At 44.2% G+C, this 20614-nt stretch overlaps 1 protein-coding gene across 1 annotated transcript in view; it reads right to left on the bottom strand.

The window, feature by feature from the left end:
- The window catches only part of magi2b (membrane associated guanylate kinase, WW and PDZ domain containing 2b), a 64784-nt gene that overhangs the window by 1627 nt on the left and 42543 nt on the right, over positions 1-20614 (bottom strand). The window contains exons 9-21 of the mRNA XM_071917049.2: positions 19314-19496; positions 15105-15634; positions 14143-14311; positions 7970-8001; positions 6820-7012; positions 6530-6645; positions 5819-6011; positions 5136-5381; positions 3653-3838; positions 3160-3475; positions 2093-2312; positions 1754-1897; positions 654-792 (exon numbers count right to left, since the gene is read on the bottom strand). Of these exons, the coding sequence (XP_071773150.2) occupies positions 654-792; positions 1754-1897; positions 2093-2312; positions 3160-3475; positions 3653-3838; positions 5136-5381; positions 5819-6011; positions 6530-6645; positions 6820-7012; positions 7970-8001; positions 14143-14311; positions 15105-15634; positions 19314-19496 (2667 nt within the window). The remainder of the gene's footprint in view (positions 1-653; positions 793-1753; positions 1898-2092; positions 2313-3159; positions 3476-3652; positions 3839-5135; positions 5382-5818; positions 6012-6529; positions 6646-6819; positions 7013-7969; positions 8002-14142; positions 14312-15104; positions 15635-19313; positions 19497-20614) is intronic.

The following is a 20614-nucleotide window of genomic DNA, read 5'->3' on the forward strand; positions in this document are numbered from 1 at the left end:
ATGCATAAACTCATGCGATCATGCACACACAAATGCATGCAGTATAGCTACATTGCACACAGAAGAATCAGTATGGAGAGAGACATGCAGTTTTTCACAAACCGTGTCTTTAGAGTGGCCCATTAAGAAGAAATAGGGGGAGCTTAGTGTGTCACCTTTCATGCACATGGAGAGGTTGGAAGGTACCATTCCTAAGGGAAGGCAAGTAAAAGCCTATACCAATCATTAGACTTAAAGCAGTGGGGTTACAACAAATATAGGCTAAAGCTTAGGCTACAGACTTTTTGCACTACTGTTTGTTCAAAATGGTTTTTCACATCAAGACAAGTTTAATTTCAGATGACAGAGAATAGAAGACCATGGGGCGGGGAGTACAATGCAGAAAGACATTAATAATAAGGTTAGGGTTATTATGCTTGTTAATGTGTTCTTGAGTAAAACATACAGCATCTGCGGTAAAAAGCAACTGTGGTTAAGAAACCATAATGTGGAACTTAAAACACAATTCGGACATGAAGTTTAATCTCTAGTATGCGTATCAAAGCGAGAGAGAGAAAGAGAGAGAGTCAGAGAGCAATAAGGAGAGAGAAAGAGAGTAGAAAGAGTGGGATATTCACAGAGAGAGACTTGTGTTTGTGTTGGGGAAAACCCACCATATTCTGGCACCTGTCCTGTGCCTCTCTTTAGCAGCAGCCTGACCCGCCTGCCTCCTGCCTTGATGAGTTCAATGGCGCGGGCGTGAGTCATGTCCCGAGTACTGTCCCCGTTAATCTCTATGATCTGATCCCCTACCTGCAAGAGACACGGAGAGGACAGAGAAGATTATTTTTAATCCTTCAGGTATCCAGGGAAAATTGACTGAGCATGCTTGTTGTTTTCCAGCAACACCCTGCTTCACATTCACACAGTTCCACACTTTCACACCTGGGAGCTGCCCAGTACAACTACAGTTTTCTGCTGTCGGCCACTGAGCAGCTCCACTGGAGCAGCTGGGGATTAAGTGCCTTGCTCACTTGCTGAGGGAGGGCAGAGTGTTACTCATTCACTTTCCCCAAACACATTTTCCCAGCTGGTCCTGGGAGTTGAACCAGTGACTTCCTTGGTCACAAGTCTGCTTCTCTAATCGCTAGCTACTACTGCCACTCCAGTGAAGAAGATGGAGGGGCAGACAGTAAAATGAAGAACTGAATTAACAAAAGAGTAGGTGAAAGATAATAGGCAACTATTGTGATTTTGCACAATTTTGTCTGGTTTTGACAAAGGAAAATCTCATGCATGTGTTATCAATCTCATGTGTTAAAGTTTTATCAGGTCAAACATGTCATGTCATATAGATAAAATTATTAAACTAATACTAATACTAAAACTAAAATGGCATATGATTTTAATCAACAAAAATGATAACATAATCGACATCTACTGCAGCGCTCTTTAACTGTAGATTAGAAAAGCCACAGCATTAGTGAAGATTACTTTATTACAACATTTAGACATTTCCCAATGTATTTGTTGATTTGGGAGTTATCTGATATTTTTGGGACTGCTATCAAGATGGACAAACAGGCCTTGCGCTCTGTATGTCAATGCAAGTCTGTGATTGGATAGTAATAAACCCTATCTTATATGATCAGAATGCATTTTTGTTTGCTAGTGTTTCTTTCTAAGTCTCTTGTACAAAACAGTAACTATTTTTCAAGGATAGTTATTCCAATCATCCCCTGCAGTGTTTTTGCTCTCATCCATGTCATCTCACCCTCATTCTGCCGTTGCGTATGGCAGGACCGTCCTCAGCAAGACGCAATACAAATAGGTCCATCTTATACTCTCTGCCCCCACGGATACTGAAGCCAAAACCCTTCACGCTTTTCTCCAGCTCCACCGTGAAGTAGTCAAAGTCCTGCAGACAAAATCAGTACTCAACATACAACAAGCCCACAGCAAATATATGACAAACTAAGCAAACAAAATCCACAAACAGATTAAAAAACACCTTAGCTGCAGTGTGGCAGCATAACTGAACACAACCAAAATATGTGCATTTTGTGCTCAACACATAATCAACCCCAACAGACAGTAAGCAGTCCAGTTGTACCTGTGGTCTGAAGTCTGGAGGGAGTCCCAGAGGGAACTGCGCGGCTGCAGGGTGCTGTCTGAAGTCCAGCAGTCCAGGTGGGTGTCGGTAGTCCAGCGTCGGGGGCTGCCGGTAATCAGCCACCGGTGGGTGACGGTAGTCCACAGGAGGCTGCCGGTAGTCGGTGAATGGAGGATGGCGGATGTCGGGTTTAACGTCCTGTCTGGCTTTCACCTCTGACCTGCAGGCCACAGAGAGTTGCACAGTCAGAGGAGAGGTTTGTCCCATGATGGATCGAGCATTATCATTAGATTTAGAACAGGCATGAAGGAAGGAGGTGGATTACTGCACACAGCCTCACATGTCCACAAATGGTTTCTTATTAGCGTTCACTTGTGAGAGTAGATCATGTCCTTGTGACACCCTGTAGAATTTATGGATAATGTTATAGTTTGAGGTTAGCTTGGCCTGTGAGGGATGGGAGTATCGGGACTGCTGTGTGTGCAGCTGGGAAGGCTCACCACAAAAGGATGGAAATATCACTCTCTGTTTTGAAACTTTTATCAAGCTCCCACTTGTACTAAGGGCATAAATCCACAGCCTTGGGAATGCTACTCTCAATGTCTTGATCTGAGACACATGCACATGTGCACACACGCATGCATGCACGCACATGCACACAGCTCTCTTCTTCTCGGTTTTGACACGGAACAGAGCCCGAACGTTGGGCCTCATGCATTATAGAAGGGATACCTTAAGGTAAATTATTCACTGACACTGTCACAGCTAAGTGGCGTTACGCAACAAAGTAGAAATCGGCTTGGGACTTGGAGAGTCTGACTGGGACAAAAGTTGTCTGCAGTAACAGGTTGTCTGCTGAACTTACAGGCATGCAAGGAGATGATGGCACACTCTCATATACAGTCTTATACTGTATCTGTAGGCTTTGAAAACTCCTCCTCCTTCCTCCAGTCACTCCACATGCACTCACCAAGACACACAACGCTTAAGGAATAATATATAGCACTCCTGCTGAGACCAAACAAGAGAGTCCCTCTTATCTACGACTATCTGTAGCGTCGTCTTACCTGCCGTCGTGGAGGTAGAGCTGTGGCGGGGGGCCAGGAGGCTGGGTGACGGGGCTCTGCTGGGCTCCAGCTGGAGCAGGCTGGGAGGCTGCCGGTGCAGGCTGGGCAGCCGCTGTCTGGCTCGTCTGGGCCGGTGTCTGGCCGGGCTGGGCAGATGCTTGCCCCGTCTGAGTGACTGTCTGGCCGGGCTGAGCGGCCGCTTGGCTGGGCTGGCTGCCTCCTTGGCCGGGCTGGGCTACAGGGCTGGGCTGGGCCTGGGGGCTGTGTTTCTGGGTCATGGGGCTCTGCTTCTCTGAGCTGGGTCCAGAGTGGGGATCTGCAGCGGAGGGAACGGTAACATGAGAGGTTTCACCTGACAATGTGAGCTGAACATCTCAAGCTATGGAGAGAGGGATTTAGAACAAAATGCTCAGGCTATATAATACAAAGTGAAAAATGAACAAGCTGCAATCAGAATTTAAATAACTGGGACATTCCTTCCTGTCACACTTACCCTCTTCTGGTATGATGTGCAGTGTGACTGTGAGCCCAGCGTCTTTGATAAGCTTGACAATGTCTGCATGGGGCATGCTGATGATGGACTGTCCGTTCACAGCCAGGATCCGATCACCCACCTTCAGCTTCCCACAACGGTCCGCAGGGCTGCCCTCGATTATACGTCCTATTTTATGGGGCACAGCTGGAAATAGACAACAAGGTGGTTGTCAGCACCAGTTTTGATTAAAGGTGTCAGACATACTGATGTAAAACTGATTTATATTCTAAAACAGACGTTTCCTCCCAGAATAACATTTACAATTGTATTACAGCATGAGCCTTGTCAGTCATGCATTTGTAGTTGTAAACTCACTTTTAAAAAAACAACTGCTCACATCCTTCAAAAATGATAAGAAATGCAATTTTCAAAAGCATTATCTCTATTTTATGACAATGTCTAAATGAAGCAAATGCCAAGAAGCTGACTATTGTAGCGTTTGAGTTACAGCTTTTATCAACACTTTTCCCATAGATAAAGACAGAAAACATCACAAATTTCCACTCCAAAATTAAGCATTTCTGAATGCACCAAGCAGAGTAATTCCCTGAGGGACTGTTAAGCATAAACTGTTACATCCTGAACTAATGTTTGATATTGTAATAACTATACTAGACCCACTTTTGGGGTATGCATATTCCTAGGTGTATGTAGAAACCTAAGGGGGTGCCAAGAATTTGGGCATAAAATTGTTTGAAATACTGTATATCTGAATAGCTTGTGAGTGCTGTGGTTATCCGCATGACTAAACCAGAAATTTGTGCAATGTTTACTCATGACAATTCTTCAAATGTGCAATCCAAATTGACTCAAGAATCCCACTGTGTTGAAAGACATCCGCTCTCTCTCTGTGTATCTGCAGGTTTCAGAAAGCCAAATTTAAGACTTTTAAAGACCTTTTTAATGCTACCCAGAATTGAAATTAACATCAATTTAACAACCAAAATAAAGAAACAAAGCTGACAAAACCAGTCTGTTTCTGTTTGAACATAGCTAATGAAAGTTCTGAAACTATAAATGGGCAGTACAAGAAAAAGGACACCAGGAAATTAATTGTTAAGGGACATGGAGTGCAATTGTGTTTAGGAAAGCAGATACGATGCATATTGTACTACCAACCCTGTTTTGTATTAATTTCAGAGTGGACAGGCAGCGCAGAGAAACCTGACTCTGCATGGTGAAAAAATAAGACCTCTAACAACTGTATTTAAGACATCTAAAAAGACCTTAATGTAGGATAATTTACTGTAAGACTTTCAAACTTTTTAAGGACCTGCAGATGCTAAATTATAGTGTACCATACTCCTAAAAGTTTGTAAACCATCACTCTAGGGCATTCATCACCCTTAGGATCCTCAGTCATTAGGATTTGCAAATAACCATTTGCATTCAGGAACAACCTTCAGGACTCCAGATAAGAGCGACTCATCCTGCGACTCACTGATGATGGTGGCGTTCTCCGGTCTGTTGAGGGAGCTGATGATGACGAAGCCGAAGCCCTCGTTCTCTTTGCGGTGAATGACCACATCACTGGTTTGCAGGGCGGATCCCTCCGGAGGGGAGGTGGTGGCGGGGACGGCGGCGGCGGGAGGGAGGGGGCCCGAAGCTGAGGCCGCATCGCTACGGGGGGAGCTGTGCTGCGTGGACACTGAGCCGGGGCTGCGGCCGTTCACGGGACACGGCTCACCTGGAGGGGCGGAGCCGGAGGAGCAGCAAAACAAAATAGGTACGATGAATCAAAGCAATAGCCCTGCTGGTGTAAAACGTGTCCATATCATTCACAGCAGCCTTTTTCATTTGTCATGTGTTTCCATGTGGGTATGTCTCTATGTGGTCATATCAGTGTAAATGTATGTGTGATTATGCCTGTGTGTGTGTGCATACATTCTTAAATGCTTTTATTTTGTTGTGAAGTGTGCAGAGCGATGTTACACTATAAATAAATAAAAGTGAACTGAACTGAACTGAGCTGCTGCAGTGCTAATACTGGACAAATGCAGGATAGATGATCTTCTACAATAGATGAGAAGTATACACCGATCATGCATACAGATTGTCCAAAGTGAAATGTACAGCTATGCTTTCCAGTCTTGGTAAAGTGTGATATAAAAACAATCTCCTCACCAGGCGCCTGCACTCTCCTCCTCACAGTCAGGCTGACTTGACCGTTACGAGCGGCTGCGTGCATCAGGTCTATCACGTATCTGTGCGGTTTCCCAGCAACCACCATCTTATCCACAGAGATGAGCTCATCCCCGGGTCGAAGCCGCCCATCACGCTCAGCAGGGGTGTTCTCTATTATAGCGCCGATAACAATCTGTTCAAAGACAATCAATATTAGCAGCATAGATGAAGGTGAAGGGGATGGAATAAAGACACAGTGGAATCACATAATTACTGCCTCCTTCCTCTTATCTAGCTTGTCAGCGAGTTTTGGGTCATGGTTACATTTATTCTATCTCGTTTCCCCTCATTTGACCTTCCTAATAACTCTGCTGCCATATTCTTCTTCTGCATTCCTCTTCAAACTGTGACAAGTTAGCAAGGCATCATATCAGTATGGGAGGTACTGCGCTGTAAGTGGGTCAGGACAGTGTGAGAATGACAAGGTGTTGCAGATTCTGTGCGAGGAGGCTTTTGTACGAGGCGTGCTTGTGTTTAGGTGTCGGGGGGGGTGGGGGGTGGGAGGGGTGGAGGGTGGTTGGGGTATGTAGGTTAGGTGTGTAAAATGTCATTGGATAAAGAGTGTGAGATGAGGTTAGGTGCATGTAAGATGAGGTTTGTGTGTGTGTATGAGGTTAGATATGTGTGTGGTCCAGCCCGTCCCATACGAGCCTTGTCGCGGGCGTCCGGACTCACAGCCTGCACGGCCTCGTCTCCCCCCAGGATGCGGAAGCCAAACCCAGTCTTCTCCCTCAGCAGATGCACCTCCACCTCCTGGTACTCCGGACCTGACACGCACACGCAAGAGAGAGGGGCGAGAGAATGAGATTACAAAGATTAGCTCTTTTTTTTTAAAATCGCAAATCACTTGATTATGTGTTCTTCATTCCCATGATCAACCTACAAACTAACTGAATAACAAAGGGAGAGGAAAGAGGAGGTTCGGGAGGTTCTGTACTTACGTCGGCTCTCGTAGAGGGCCCTAGACTTCTCATAAAGGTCGTAGGGGTCGGGCTTGTTGAGGTCGAAGCCCTCGGTGGAGTCGGGGACAGAAGTGCGGTGCTGCGGCTGGTTAGGGAAGGGCGTGCCGGGGGGCAGGACCTGGGCAGACAGGCCCGTCTGGGGGCTGCCATGGGGGTCCCACTGGTCGGGCAACTGCAAGGACAACAGCGACAACAGACATTTAGCGTTTAAGCCCATTTACTACTGTCAGTGTCAATCTAGTCTACATCTCCCCAATCATTTTGCAATGCATGCCGTATGCAACTAGAGTTTTTAACATTCACTTGTTTTTTGTCATTTTTAATGACATTTTCAATGCGCACACTGATATGAAAACACTCACACACAATGACATAAACTGACCAAATCAAGCCAAATCAAGCTTTCATGTTTTCTGTGATGGATTATCTAGCTCGGGTTATTCTGAAGTTTGCAGATGTTGTTTTTCATAATGTACAAAATTGAATGGCTGCAAAAGTCTTTTTCTTAAGGTAGGATATCTCTAACTACGATGACTGTGTGCAGACACCACCAGTAGTAATGTAAAGGAGAGGGGCAACCTTGACGTTGACAAACTTAAAAACAAAACAAACAGAAAAAGAAATTTAAAAAATGTTATGAAGTGTGGCAGTTATATTGAGTTATATGTCTTGATTCAGTAACTAAATTATGGAATGAAGAAAAATGGTTACTCAATTTGCCAAAGGCAGATATGATAATGAATTAAAATTAATATTTATAATTTACAGTTGAGTGAGAAGACATTCATCATATCTGAATATTCTGTCTAAACTCATAAATGAATGTCAATAGTATAAGCAGTAGCAGGCGCAGTATGAGTGTGAAGCTGAAGAGCGGAGCCCCAGCTGTAGGAGATGTGATGTCTGATGTGATCTAACTAATAAGCAGGTCAGGACAGGCTGGCTCATTTCACAATAAAGCAAAAGCCAAACACCTCTAAGGCAACACAGGCCTGGTGACAAACACTGATCTTACATGCTACTATCTTACCCCTCTGCTTCAACAAACAAACACTGTTCAAACACACACAGACAGGAACACACCACCATGCATTGGCAGAAACACAAGTGCATGGCTCAATAACTGTACCTGTTTGGAGGTCTTCCACGGAGAGATGTGGCCTGAGGAAAAAAACAGACAGAACACAATTAGTTCACAGAGCAGACTCAGAGAATCTGTCGGAGCGTTATGAAACAACAAAATACAGACGAGTTGAGAAATCCCTCATGAAATTTAACAGAATATTCCCTAATAATAGATTATAACAGAACCTATCTACACAAGACACAAATTATCACAGCTTCTTAAAAAAGCCGTCTGAGACGCTGGACTGGGGCGTTAAAATCTCCTTCGCTGAACGTGGGAAAACATTCACAGTTTGCTGATTTCATATTCCTCTGTTTTGGCTTTGTTTGTGTAACTCTTCCTAAACGAATTTGGTTGTTGCGTTTGTTTTCAACATAATTACATCATTAGCTGCGGGCGGAAGCAGCCCCCCCCCCCCCCCCCCCCCCCCACACACACACACACACACTTTCCTCTGTAACTCATATTTTATCTGCGCTGGGTGCAGCATGTAGGAAGCAGGGAGTAGCCTCTCCTCTTCATCAACAACATTCTCACTAACACAGGCCCCCTGCGACTCCCAATCAAAGACATACACTGATGCTGCTGAGACCCAAATACATACATTTAGACATGGAGGGCGAACATGCAATTGCTGCCTTGTGTAAACACCCAATCCATAATTTTATACACGTTTACACACACATGCACACACACACACATAGACACACACAAAAAAAAACAATGAATCCTTTAACAGACGTGGGTGCTTGTGCAACATCCCTTAGAATCAGGATATATTTAATATTTATTCAGCTTGTTTTGATTTATCTTGGTTTCCTGAGAAATGCCAGAGAACACTGAATGAAAGGTATTTATTGAATTATTCTCCTACTACATGTGTTTGCTTTTATATGGACGAGACGAAGGCCAGAGCACTTAACAACAGAGCAGAACAAAACAACAACAAAAACAAGCAAAACAAACCAAAAAAAAACTCCAGCAAGATTACTGACGGCCCTTGTGCAGACAGAATGAAAAATTGAAATTCATTTCTGCCATTCCTTACACTTTTATGTTTTCTCATATTGTCCGCCACCTTCCCTCCTCCACTCAGCCAATTACAATGTCTTTGCTACCCCCTAATCTTGTCCATTTGGAAATGAAATGTGCTATGTAGAGCTTGAATCTGTCTCTGTGCGTGTGAGCGTGGAGGAGAGACACAGAATGAGAAAGAAAGAAAGAACGAAAGAAAGCAAGCGAGAGAAAGAGAGAGAGATATGCTTCTACACAGGTAATGTCTTTTCTATACTGACACTACCCTCTCTGCTAGAAGCCCACAGCGAACACATCACCCCCCCACACCCCCACCCCCATCCGTGGTGACGGGAATCCCATAAACATGAATGGGGGTTTCTAGAGAGCTGTCCGTGGTGCTGAAATGATTCACCACACCAGTAGCAGGGGGCTCTGCAGGAGGCCAGCACTAATAACCGTATTCTGCAGGGAATACAGTCCTTAAGGGAAGCCTTTAAGGAATTCTAATAACTCATTCTGGGGAAACTTTCCTTAATGACCCGCTGAAAATGAATATGAGCTACAAGGCAATTGTCCACTCGTCTTAAAGAGCAGCATCATCCTTACAGACACGTTTAAGCTTAATTTAAATGCTAATACAATTCCCGAGCATATGTGCCGGATGTGTGGAGCACTCCTACGCATGCTGATGAATTACAAATGAATGACTGCTAGCGAGGCTCCACACTGCCTCTCTTACGAGTCAGTGGTCAGGGAGTCTGGCAGGCCAACCTCACAGACTAGCCTGCTGAGTGCTGGATGGCCTTCAGATGAGCCTGATTGGCTCTTGGAGGCTGACACCCTTTCTTCACAACCATGATCTGCATCCTCATTGGTGCCGCAACGTGTCTGTAGCGTGCGCTTGGCTCGGCTTCAAATGGGATGTCAGGGGACGGAGCTGTGAACACGACCAGAGCTCAGTGGAACTCTGGCAGAGTGCCCACGCTAGAGCAGAGCAGTCAGACACACACACACACACACACACACACACACACACACACACACGCAGCGGAAGTCTGACACTTCATCTTTGTCACACAAAGCCCTGGTGCTCCCGCTCCTAACAGACAAATAACACACATCCGAAATCATGTAAACAAACAAAATCCCATTGATGTTTTTTTGCGCACCAATCCTTCGCCTGTGAACACAAATGCACTTAAACAATCCTGACACCAAACACATCTGAGTCATTTAAAAAGACCTTGTCCTGTCTTTCACCCTGTAGTGCATGTGTGTGTATGAGAGAGAGAGAGAGAGAGAGAGAGAGAGAGAGAGAGACAGGCAGAGAGAGAGACAGGCAGAGAGAGAGACAGAGGGTTTCTTGTGTGTCAGGCTGATAGTCCCTGTGGGGCCGTTGACTTGAGTTGTTTGATAGAGAGGGGGAAGACTGGTGGGGCTGAAGGAGGAGGAGATGATAGCTTTGGGGGAGGGGAAGTGATTTGTCACACAAGGTACAGTATTTAGTAGGCTGTCCATTGCAAGATGTGTGTGTGTGTGTGTGTGTGTGTGTATGCACATCCGTGTGTGTGTGACTGCACAAATGCGTGTAGGGCAATCTCATTTGTGTATTGAATTTCTGGATCCTTTTTATATGCCATATCTGACAGCCTGGTGTATCTGACAGTGAAAAATGACTATGTGCTTTTCTAAAGGTTAACCACCAGGTGGCGTGCGTTGGCTCCACACCGTCATGAGGCGCTAGACTGCTCAGTGCCACAATCAAGACTGCTCACGTACACATGCATGCATGCTCAAGTGCATGTGCGCACACATAGAATTTATTAGCTTTAACATAATCAACTGATTGATTATTTTTCACTAGGAAACATGCAGTACATGATCACTTTACTTGAACCAGGCAATATTTTGTCAATATTTTTCCAATAATGGTCAATAATCAAAGCTTGAGACAATAGGACTGGCAAAAAATCAGCAGGCCAATCTGCAGCAGTTACAGTTGGTCTGATGTATCAGGATCACTAAGTGCTCATTTCTTTGATTGCTTTTCAAGTTTGCAATAAGAATTCCTGTCACACTTCAATTAATTGAACCTGAGATGCATATGAAACTAATTACCTTCATCCCTAATTAAATACAATTCATGAAAAAGGAACAATGCAAGAGAGAGTATGATATCTATAATTCCTTTTTATTGTTCTGTTATCATCTCAGAAACAATGAAAAGTCAAATTAACTCTTGGCACTCCAGGCAGGACCTAGAGACAGTGATGGAAATGCAAATGTGAACTGCACATCTGTTGGATGGCAGGTCAACAGTGACACCCCAGAATGAACTTTCTGTCTGTTATTACCTTATTATTTTGACTTGTATGTGGGCCTGTCAGCGGTGTGTAAATCACTCTAGGGCTGTAAGGGAGCCTGAGTGTGTGTGTGTGTGTGTTTGTGTGTGTATTTGTGAGATGGCAATGTGTTCAGTGGTATAGGCAGCCCCAGGTAATTATCAAGGCAAATTTTGACCCTGCGACCAGAACACCTTTTAGAGAATCGGTGCAAGAGCACATGTCAAACAAATAAAGCTTTCACTGTGCAATTTAATTTCCTCGCAGGTGGCCAATCTTGCAGGAAATAGGAGGAGAGGGAAAATGGCCACACTCCATGTTGTGCTGGCAATATTTCAAGAACTCTAATTCTGCACTTCAAACTTCCCCACCATTAAATTCTCTCATTCGTTTTTCAACTATTTTAAAACCCTCCATTTCAATATATTCTCACAGAGCGAGGGCCTGCGGTCTCCCTAAATTCTTTAACCTCAAGAGGGCAAACTGCAGAAGATACACAGACAATTAAAGGTAGCGAAGAACTGCTCTTTACAATGCAGAGATTGGCAGTGGTGTTCGGCACGTCACGGGCATTGTGAAACAACACTAGTCCTGAATTTTCTGTCTAAACACACCGACAGCCAAACAAAAAAAATCAGCGAAGATCTAATGTTTGCTTTTGAAAGTGAAGTGAGTGTAGGCAGAACACACTGTACCAATGTTGAGACAAAACAGCGGAGGGAAACATCAGGAATAGCAGTTTTCCAGACAGATAGATTGACACACGCACACACACTCAGACAGGCTGGTGGGCGGTCAATCATAGTAAGTAAACAAATCAATTAAACAAATTATGTCCAATCAATGAATCAACATGTTGAGAATTTAGAGCAACAAATGGCCACAATACACTAAAATCGTGTCCATATTGTTTACAGCTTTCTGGTCGGACATCATTCCTCTTTTTTCACAAACACATTCATAAACTATCTCTGCACACATGTCAACCAACCTTGCATCAAATTGGACCATCCACACAAAGTAAAAATTGTCTTTGTATATTTAAAGTACAGCCAGTGCAGGTAGCCAAACAGTACCGTGCCAAACAGTTAAACTTGCTTGCCAGCTAGATGCCACTCTACGCTGTCATTTGATGGATGCTTTTTATCCAAAGCACATTAAAGTACAATGACTGCAAGCATTTTTTAGCATGGGTGGCCCCAATGGGAATTAAACTCCTCCACCTAGCAGTGTTAGTGCCATGCTGTACCTGTCGAGCGACACAACACCTAACAGTGAGAATAACTCTTCATCAGTCCTCAGCTCTCCACTGCCTTTTAATTTACTAGCTTTCCACTTGTCATATCTTACAACATTTGCATTTCCCTCTAATGTTGTTCCTCTCTGCTTCAGTGGATAATATCTATGACAAACTCTGTTGGTGATAAAGCTGCACTTGGAAAACACATGGTGACTTACGCATAGATACGCACATTTACTGTGACATCTGCTTGCACTGTTTTTTGATCTGTGCATATTTATGTACATTCTCTGCATATGAGTCAACACATATGAGATATTTTTCTACACATATACTACCTCCATGGTGGTTTTGACAGGCAATAACAGACAACACTGCTCATACTATACCTCCAAATGGAGTGTTGACAGCTAGATATGCACTCATCCAAACTGGCACATCCTGTACATATGTTACCTACATCTGTGAAGTGAATTCATTGACAAGATGTACTGTTCTTACAATGCATGTCTACACACCTACACACTTTATGTACATGGGCATGGCCTCTCATGTATATCTGCTGTGAATTCACGTTTTCTTCATATTCCCATACCCTTCTCATTGTTGTATATCGCATATATGTTGATATTTTTTATAATGCTTCCACCTATTTCATACTGCTTTTGTATCATACTTTTGGTATATTTTCATATCGTGCATACTCTCTCTCTCATAATTCTCAGTTACTTCTGTTGCTGCTATTTTACACAACCTAATAACCTAATTTGGCATTGGGCAAAAGTATAAATTATATCTTTTGAACTCCAGTTCAAGTTATTTAATATCCCTAAGTAAAATCTGGCAAAGTCTATCTAGAGAGTTGAATAAAATCCAAATAATGGGCCACTGTGATTTGTTTTATGATTCTAAATTGTTAAAAAAAAAAAAAAAAAGACGGGGATCCAGAATTATCATAATCAAAATCTCTCTTGCTCTCTACGCTCTCACTTCTTCAACTTCACTGTCTTCTCTTGCAAGCCTTCAGTTGGAGGTAAAAATGCATGGTAGCATGATATTTGTGCACTTTTTAGTGAATCAGAGCCTAGCTTATATTTAACTGGGAAATTTGCTGAACCTTTCCTTAATTTTGCTCTCATTATCTTAGCCGGGTATCAAAATGCTACCTATTTTATTGTAATTATATAGATCAAGGACTATCACCGGGTATTGAAAAGCTGAAAAAATATACAGATTATGACAATGACTATATTGAGAAAAGCAAATGACATACATATTGTACCCCAAAACAAATTGCATTCTCCAAACAAAATGAAACATGCTTTTATCCATAAAACATTTTTGAGTCATTGAAGTTATACTGTCAAAACTGGTATTAGCATTGAAGAATTTCCAATTATTCAGCCCTAGTCATAGGATGGTTTCTCTGACAATCAATCACCAGCCTCCTTATGAATAGACAAAAATAAAAAACAGAGAAAGATGAGAAACGAGTCAGACACAGAAGCAGACAGATTGACAAGCAGACGGATAAAGACAGACAGACACATAGATTGACAGAACAATGCACACTGTACCTGTTCCTGCCCTCTGTATGAGGAGCGTGGCCTCGGCCCCGACAGGACACTCTTTGAGCAGCTCCACCACGCGTCCGTGTCCAGCTCCAGCCACCGCCTGCTGATTGACCTCCAGGATCAGGTCTCCCTCTATCAGCCCCGAGGCTGCCTGGGAGCCCGGCTCCAGCACCTGGACACACACAACACAGCCGCCTTCTCACACTCCGACCGGCCTCACTGACTAGTCGGCTGGGATTTTGTGGTATCATGCAAGCTCTGTAACTTGTATAACTTCTAAGGTTTCCATGATTAAAGTGTCAGAGCATCAACCTACACATGTGTAGATGTTTTTATAACATCTAAATCAAGATTCTAATCTATTCTGTTCAGTGAGCGGACTTGATGAAGCCTGGTGGCTCACTTAACTGTGTCCTTAAGGCCCGTTCACATCTAGAATGATAACTATAAAGATGACTATGAACTATAAAAAAGATTTAAATTGCTCTAAGTCAATAGAATGTCTGTGTTCCTGCTACGATAACTATAAAAAAATCTAAAATAATAACTATAACTATATGTTTGGTTCAATTTCATAGCAATTTTTTGGATGCAGAGACAACGATAAAAGATTTTCAACCAATCAAATTAAAGTTCTATGAAAGAAGGGGGCGGGAGAATTCAGTAGCTCAGTGCAGTGAAGCATCGTTTGCTGATATTGTAGTGTGAATGCTTGAGCAACAATGTAGTGTTATAGTTTATAGTTATCTTGTTATTGTTCCAGTAAATACGTAACATACATCTATAATACAAAACGTTTCAGTGTGTTTTGGAATACTTTCATCTGTGTGTGGACTATATTGTGGACAGAAGAGTGCTGTATATATTGCAACCACAACCAAAAGGTTCAATTCCTATTGTTCATTCTGTACTCTACGCTCTACTGTAGTAAATAAAAGATGTACAGATGAAAGATCATACATCACCTGTTTAACCCGCTGGCCGGTGGGACTGTCGGCAATAGTGAACCCAAATCCCTCCGCCCCTTTCACCATAGTAACCGTCAGCAGTTCCGCCCCCTGCGCCGCTGCCCCAGCGACCCCCACGGTGCCCGAGGAGGCCATGGACACGTTGTCGTCATGAGGCGTGAGCGCTGGGCCCGAGCCGGGCGTGGTGGACGGCAGGGAGGAGCCGTCCAGGTGCGTGTCCCCGGGGTGGGGGGCTCCGGGCTGGGCCAGGGCCTGGGGAGGCAGCTGGGAGCTCAGGGACAGGTACTCCAGGTAGGGGTCGTAGCTGCCGCGGCCGTTCACCACCAGGGGGCGATGCTCCAGGCCGATGGGGGTCAGGGAGGCGCTGGCCGCGCCGCTGGGGTCCTCGGGGTCAAAGGGCAGAGGGTAGCCTCGACAGAGCACCAGGGTCACGCTCTGACCGATCGGCACCGACTGGAACAGCTTGACCACATCGGCGTGTGTGGTGCCAAGCACACAGATGTCGTTAATATAGACGATGACATCACCTGGACAGGAAGGAAGAGACAGGAGAAGCAAGAACAGCTTCAGCATCTGAGTCCATGTCATGCGTAGCTGATGGCCACATTCTATAAGGCGGATATTGAATTATGGCAACATAAGGGAAATAACAATTTGAGCAGATGAAGTGAAAGAACACAACATTCACTCATACTCACATGGACCACCTGATTGCGGTTTCAGTGGTCCATGTGAAAACATACTGTACTGCAAAAATACATCTTATCACCTTCTGTTGCCATAACTGTCAAATCTCCGCGGCAAGAGAGCATGCCGCAATGACATAGAAGAAGCATAATGTCCGTCTGAAGTGTCACACAGGGATATAATATCAGGCACTGCAGGCAATCTACAAGTGTATGTGTGAGGCAGAGAGGTGAGAGAGAGAGAAAGAGAAAGAGAGAGAGAGAGAGAGAGAGAGAGAGATGGAGGGTCAGTGCCTTGGTTTGTCTCTGTGGATATGCCAACCATCTGGTGCACACTGGCATCCACACAGATCCATAATCGTGGAAATCTTAAAAATTCGAATGGATGCACACGTGGTCGTGTGCAGACACGCTCACAAACAATAAACAATAGTTCTGGATCGGCTCTCACGCGTGATGCATGATGATGTTGCATATCTGTGCAATGGCTGTCCCACTGATGACCGGTTGGAAACACAAAATACGAGTGTGTGAGAGTGTTTACGGTTTTGTGTGCCTCTGTGTGCATGCTCACAGAGAGAGAAGTAGCCTTCCCTGCTTTAGTTAAAGTCACAGCCCCATGACAAATGCAGCTGCCTCAAATCCTCTATTTCACACTTCTGGAGGCATTCTCTGTCACACATGCACACATGCAGGCACACACACACACACACACACTCTCATGCACACATGCACATGCATACACACGCGTGCACACACACACACACGCGTGCACACACACACATGCACACATACAGATATACACAAGCATACAAAATCCCTAAGAGCAATGCCGCACAGCTCAAATAGGCCAGCTAATCTCAGCCAGGGAGTGCCTGCATGTGACTGTGTGCAGTGTGCATACATGAGTGTGAATGTGCGTGCGCATGCATGTGTGTGAGGGGCTCTGGCAATGTCACAGAGAGGAGCAGAGCAAGTTGGAGAGAGAGAAATCAGAACAGAGAGAAAGGAAAAGGCTGACAGACCAGGATAGAGGGATAGAGGGACGGAGAGAGAAAAAGCAGGATTGGAAAGAAAATATACTGGGGCTGAAAGCAGAGGAGAAGTGTCAGATGAGATGGGTAGATACAGAAGTATATAAAGGGTAAGCCAGAGAGACAAAGAGAGAGATGGGAATAAAATAGAAAGAGATGGATTCCAGATAAGAAAGAAACTGATAGGCGGAGAGAGAGAGATGTAGAGGCGGAGAGTAAGAGCTGAGAGTAGGAACGAGGATTCCCAGCTCCAAAATGAGCTCTAAAATGAGCAGTTTAGACACCAACAGTGCCAGGCATGGGGCCAGCTTGCTGGTTCAGTGGAGAGCGCACATAAAGCCTCACACAGCAGAGCAGAGCCTTCACTCAGCCAGGCTGGAGCTGTAACCTACATCCTGGCTGTGGTCTACTGACAACTCTTTGACCTAGGGATCTCCTACAGGTATTTTCTTTACACTTTGGTCATTAAACTGATGCTCTTCTCCAGAGCAACTTATAATGAGTCAACAGGTAGGAGTTAGGTGTCAAGGATACTTTGACAAGACACACAGCTGCAGATGGACACACACTGGCTGTTACAGGGATCAAACCTGACCTGTCAGTTATGGTATGGCTATTTTCATCAAGGCACTGGAGAAATTTCATAGCGCTAGTGCACACTGGTGGCGCAGTTGGAAAAGGGGATGGACTGGGAGGAGACATGATCAGTAGGTGTGGTAGTGGCTGGTGTCAATCATGGTCAATCAAATTATCTCCTCTCATTCACTTTAAAAGCAGTGCGTTCCCCGCCATGGCACACTGACAGTGACAGAAACCTTTTCCCAAGAGGAAAGTGATGTCCTTGTCCGGGAGGTGCGGAATCACAAGCCGCAAATATATGGCACCCCAAATATGCCACCAAGGGCAAATGATGCACCTTTTTAAGTTGAATTCATGTTTCTAGAGATATTGAAATCCCTGTCACCATGTTTTCCATGCATTATATGTTTTTTTGTAGGCATTTTATGCTTTATTTGATAGAGAGATAGTGTGAGAGAGTGACAGGAAGGTATGGGAGAGAGAGAGGGGAGGACATGCAGCAAATGACCGGGGGCTGGATTCGAACCCAGGTCGCTGTGGGAAGAACTGAGCCTTATGGTACACGCTCTACTTGGTGAGCCACCGGGGCGCCCCCCAATGCGTGATAGGTTGTCATCCACAACTGCTTGTAGGGTGTATGAGGGCGATGCCTTTCGGTTGACTAAATCCCTGTAGCCACCCAAAGGCGACAGGACAGGTATGTGCCTTCCATCTGCAGCCTATAATTTGAGCAATTGCGCTTGCCTCATCCAATGTGAGTACCTAGATTCAATCTTGCGCAGCTAGCACCATGCACTTGAAAAATGGGTGCAAAACATCTTTATAGTGCTTTTGTGCACACCAAACTGGTTGGCTATAACTCGCTATAGGACCACCCGTTCCCACCAATCACTGCTCTGTATCCTTATCTAAAAACACTGGGCTGCCATGAGTGTATCAGTTGCATGTGTCGTCTCCATCTTTCCATCAGGTTTCCAAAAAGCAGCGCCCAAAGGATGCCATTTTCTAATTGCAATAAAGATAGGCCTATGGCTGTGATGAAGAACACAATGTGGTAGTGCAGGAGCATGGCTATAATTGATTTGGTGAAATTTATAGTGGTTATTATTTTAGTAATAAAACCCACAAATCTGTATGGATAATCAAAAGTACTTCAATCATGTAAATGGGATTATTGTGGAGAGTTGTCAAATTATGCAATCATGGAAACAGCTTAGTCGGACTATTGCCTTACTGACAGAATTGGCAATAGTCGCATTAGTGTGCACATAACCACATGCAGAAACAGCTAACTTTGTAGCACAATAAAATGTGTTTCCTTTATTTTGTTATTTGCCTGTAGTTTGTTTAGATTATTGATTAAACAGGTAAAAGTTGCATTCAATTAGTCACTGGTTGAAGAATTTATATCAAAGTGAAACAGGCAAGCATAACAAACACAAAATAGGTTTATAAGAAAGCCACAAAGACAGCACAGAATGCCAGCATTTTTGCTAAAATGTGGTCTGAGCAGGCAGAGGCGCAATAGTAATTTTGAAGCCAAAATTGCACTGCACCACCTGATTTATATTGACACTCCCTTCTAGTGCACTCCCATGCTCATTTCAGCACAAGCAATGGCATGGTGAGCCAACAAATTACCGGACAGGCTGGGAAAAAAACCTGCTTGTGCCCAACAAAATTGCCACTTTGGCAGCACAGGGTCACTGCACTTGATCTGCAGTGGCACAAAATTATGGCCCATAATGTTGTAGCATCAAAATAATGAGGGTACACTTTGCAGTTTTCTGGTGCACAGGATCTGTGATGATGTAAGCTTGTTTGTAGCTGTTTGTTTGTACCTTATTTCATTTTTCAACTACGAGCCATAATCCTGTGGAGGCACAGCACAGTGTACGCACGGTTACCTGTGTCCATCTTCCCGTCCTGAGCGGCGGGTCCCTCTGGTATGACGCTCTTGACTTGCAGGAACTCGTCAGGCTCGTCGCCTCCTATGATCGTGAAGCCAAACCCCATGTTGCTCTTCTGCAGCGCTGTGGAGAGGAAGCTGCCCTTCAGCTGGGTCGGGTCCCGCGTGAACAGGGGCTTCTCTGGAGGGAGGGAGCGGAATGAATGAGCGGAAGGAATGAGTGGCAGAAAAGATTTTGTATCGTGATATTTTAGATATTTTTTATTATGCTCTGGCAATGTTTCCCAAAATGGGTTGATGAAGCAGTATACATATCTCTCTCTATCTATTGAGTACACGAATATTGCTGCTGTTGTGTCCAAACCTTGTAGATTTTGGTGTTTTACATTGTTTTTGCTTGAACTTTCACATGATATTTTGGGTGCTGAGCAATATGACCCCATGACCTCATGCCCCAAGGGCCCATGAAACCCATTCAACACACAAATGCATAGCCATCGGTGAAGATATGTTTTCCTTGATTCCTGAAAAGTTGAGTGTTTGGTGTTTGGAGATACGAGGTTTTCACCCGGCTGCAGCAGTACATTATGTCCTGGTCTAGTGCGTTCTCATACTCATGCCTGTATTATCCTGCTGGGGGCCCCAGGGAAAGCATGTTCTCTGCCCCCCGCTCTGCCAGCTAGCTCCATTCGACCCTGTACATTGTGACATTGTGCATCTGCCCCGTCAAGTACTCACCATGGAAGTATTATGGTGCTCACCCACTAAGCTGCCCATCCCATGAGATAGGTTAGGAAAACAATATTAAAAAATGCTCAATGTACAACTATTGAAGGTGGCAAATTTGTATCAGAGAGAGCAAATTTACAATTAAATTACAAATCTCAGGGCCCTCTCTGGTCTGGGGCCAAAGCCATGTGTCTTGCATGTCCAGTCTGTAATCCAGGCATGCTCATATCTGTGCAATTGTGTGAGTGTTTGAGCATGTCTTGTTTTAGGCACTGTGCATAGTGTACATGATGATTTGTTTTTTTCTTATAGTGTCATACACCATACTGGTGCCCAGCCCACATGGGCTTATAAGACACTGTGAAACAAACTGTCAAACAAAAGGTACAATACAACATAGAACGCATCTGCAATTCACCTTCAAATTACATTACAAACAATGAATTTAAATATCGGAGCATCCAATATCTCATTCAGAATTCAGAATAAATAAGGATTCCTAAACAGATATTTCAAGGCTTTGACCATCCTCCATCAAAATAAATCACAATGAATTAGCTTATCGCACAA

Source organism: Centroberyx gerrardi, chromosome 4 (genome assembly GCF_048128805.1).
Source record: "Centroberyx gerrardi isolate f3 chromosome 4, fCenGer3.hap1.cur.20231027, whole genome shotgun sequence".
NCBI lineage: Eukaryota > Metazoa > Chordata > Actinopteri > Beryciformes > Berycidae > Centroberyx > Centroberyx gerrardi.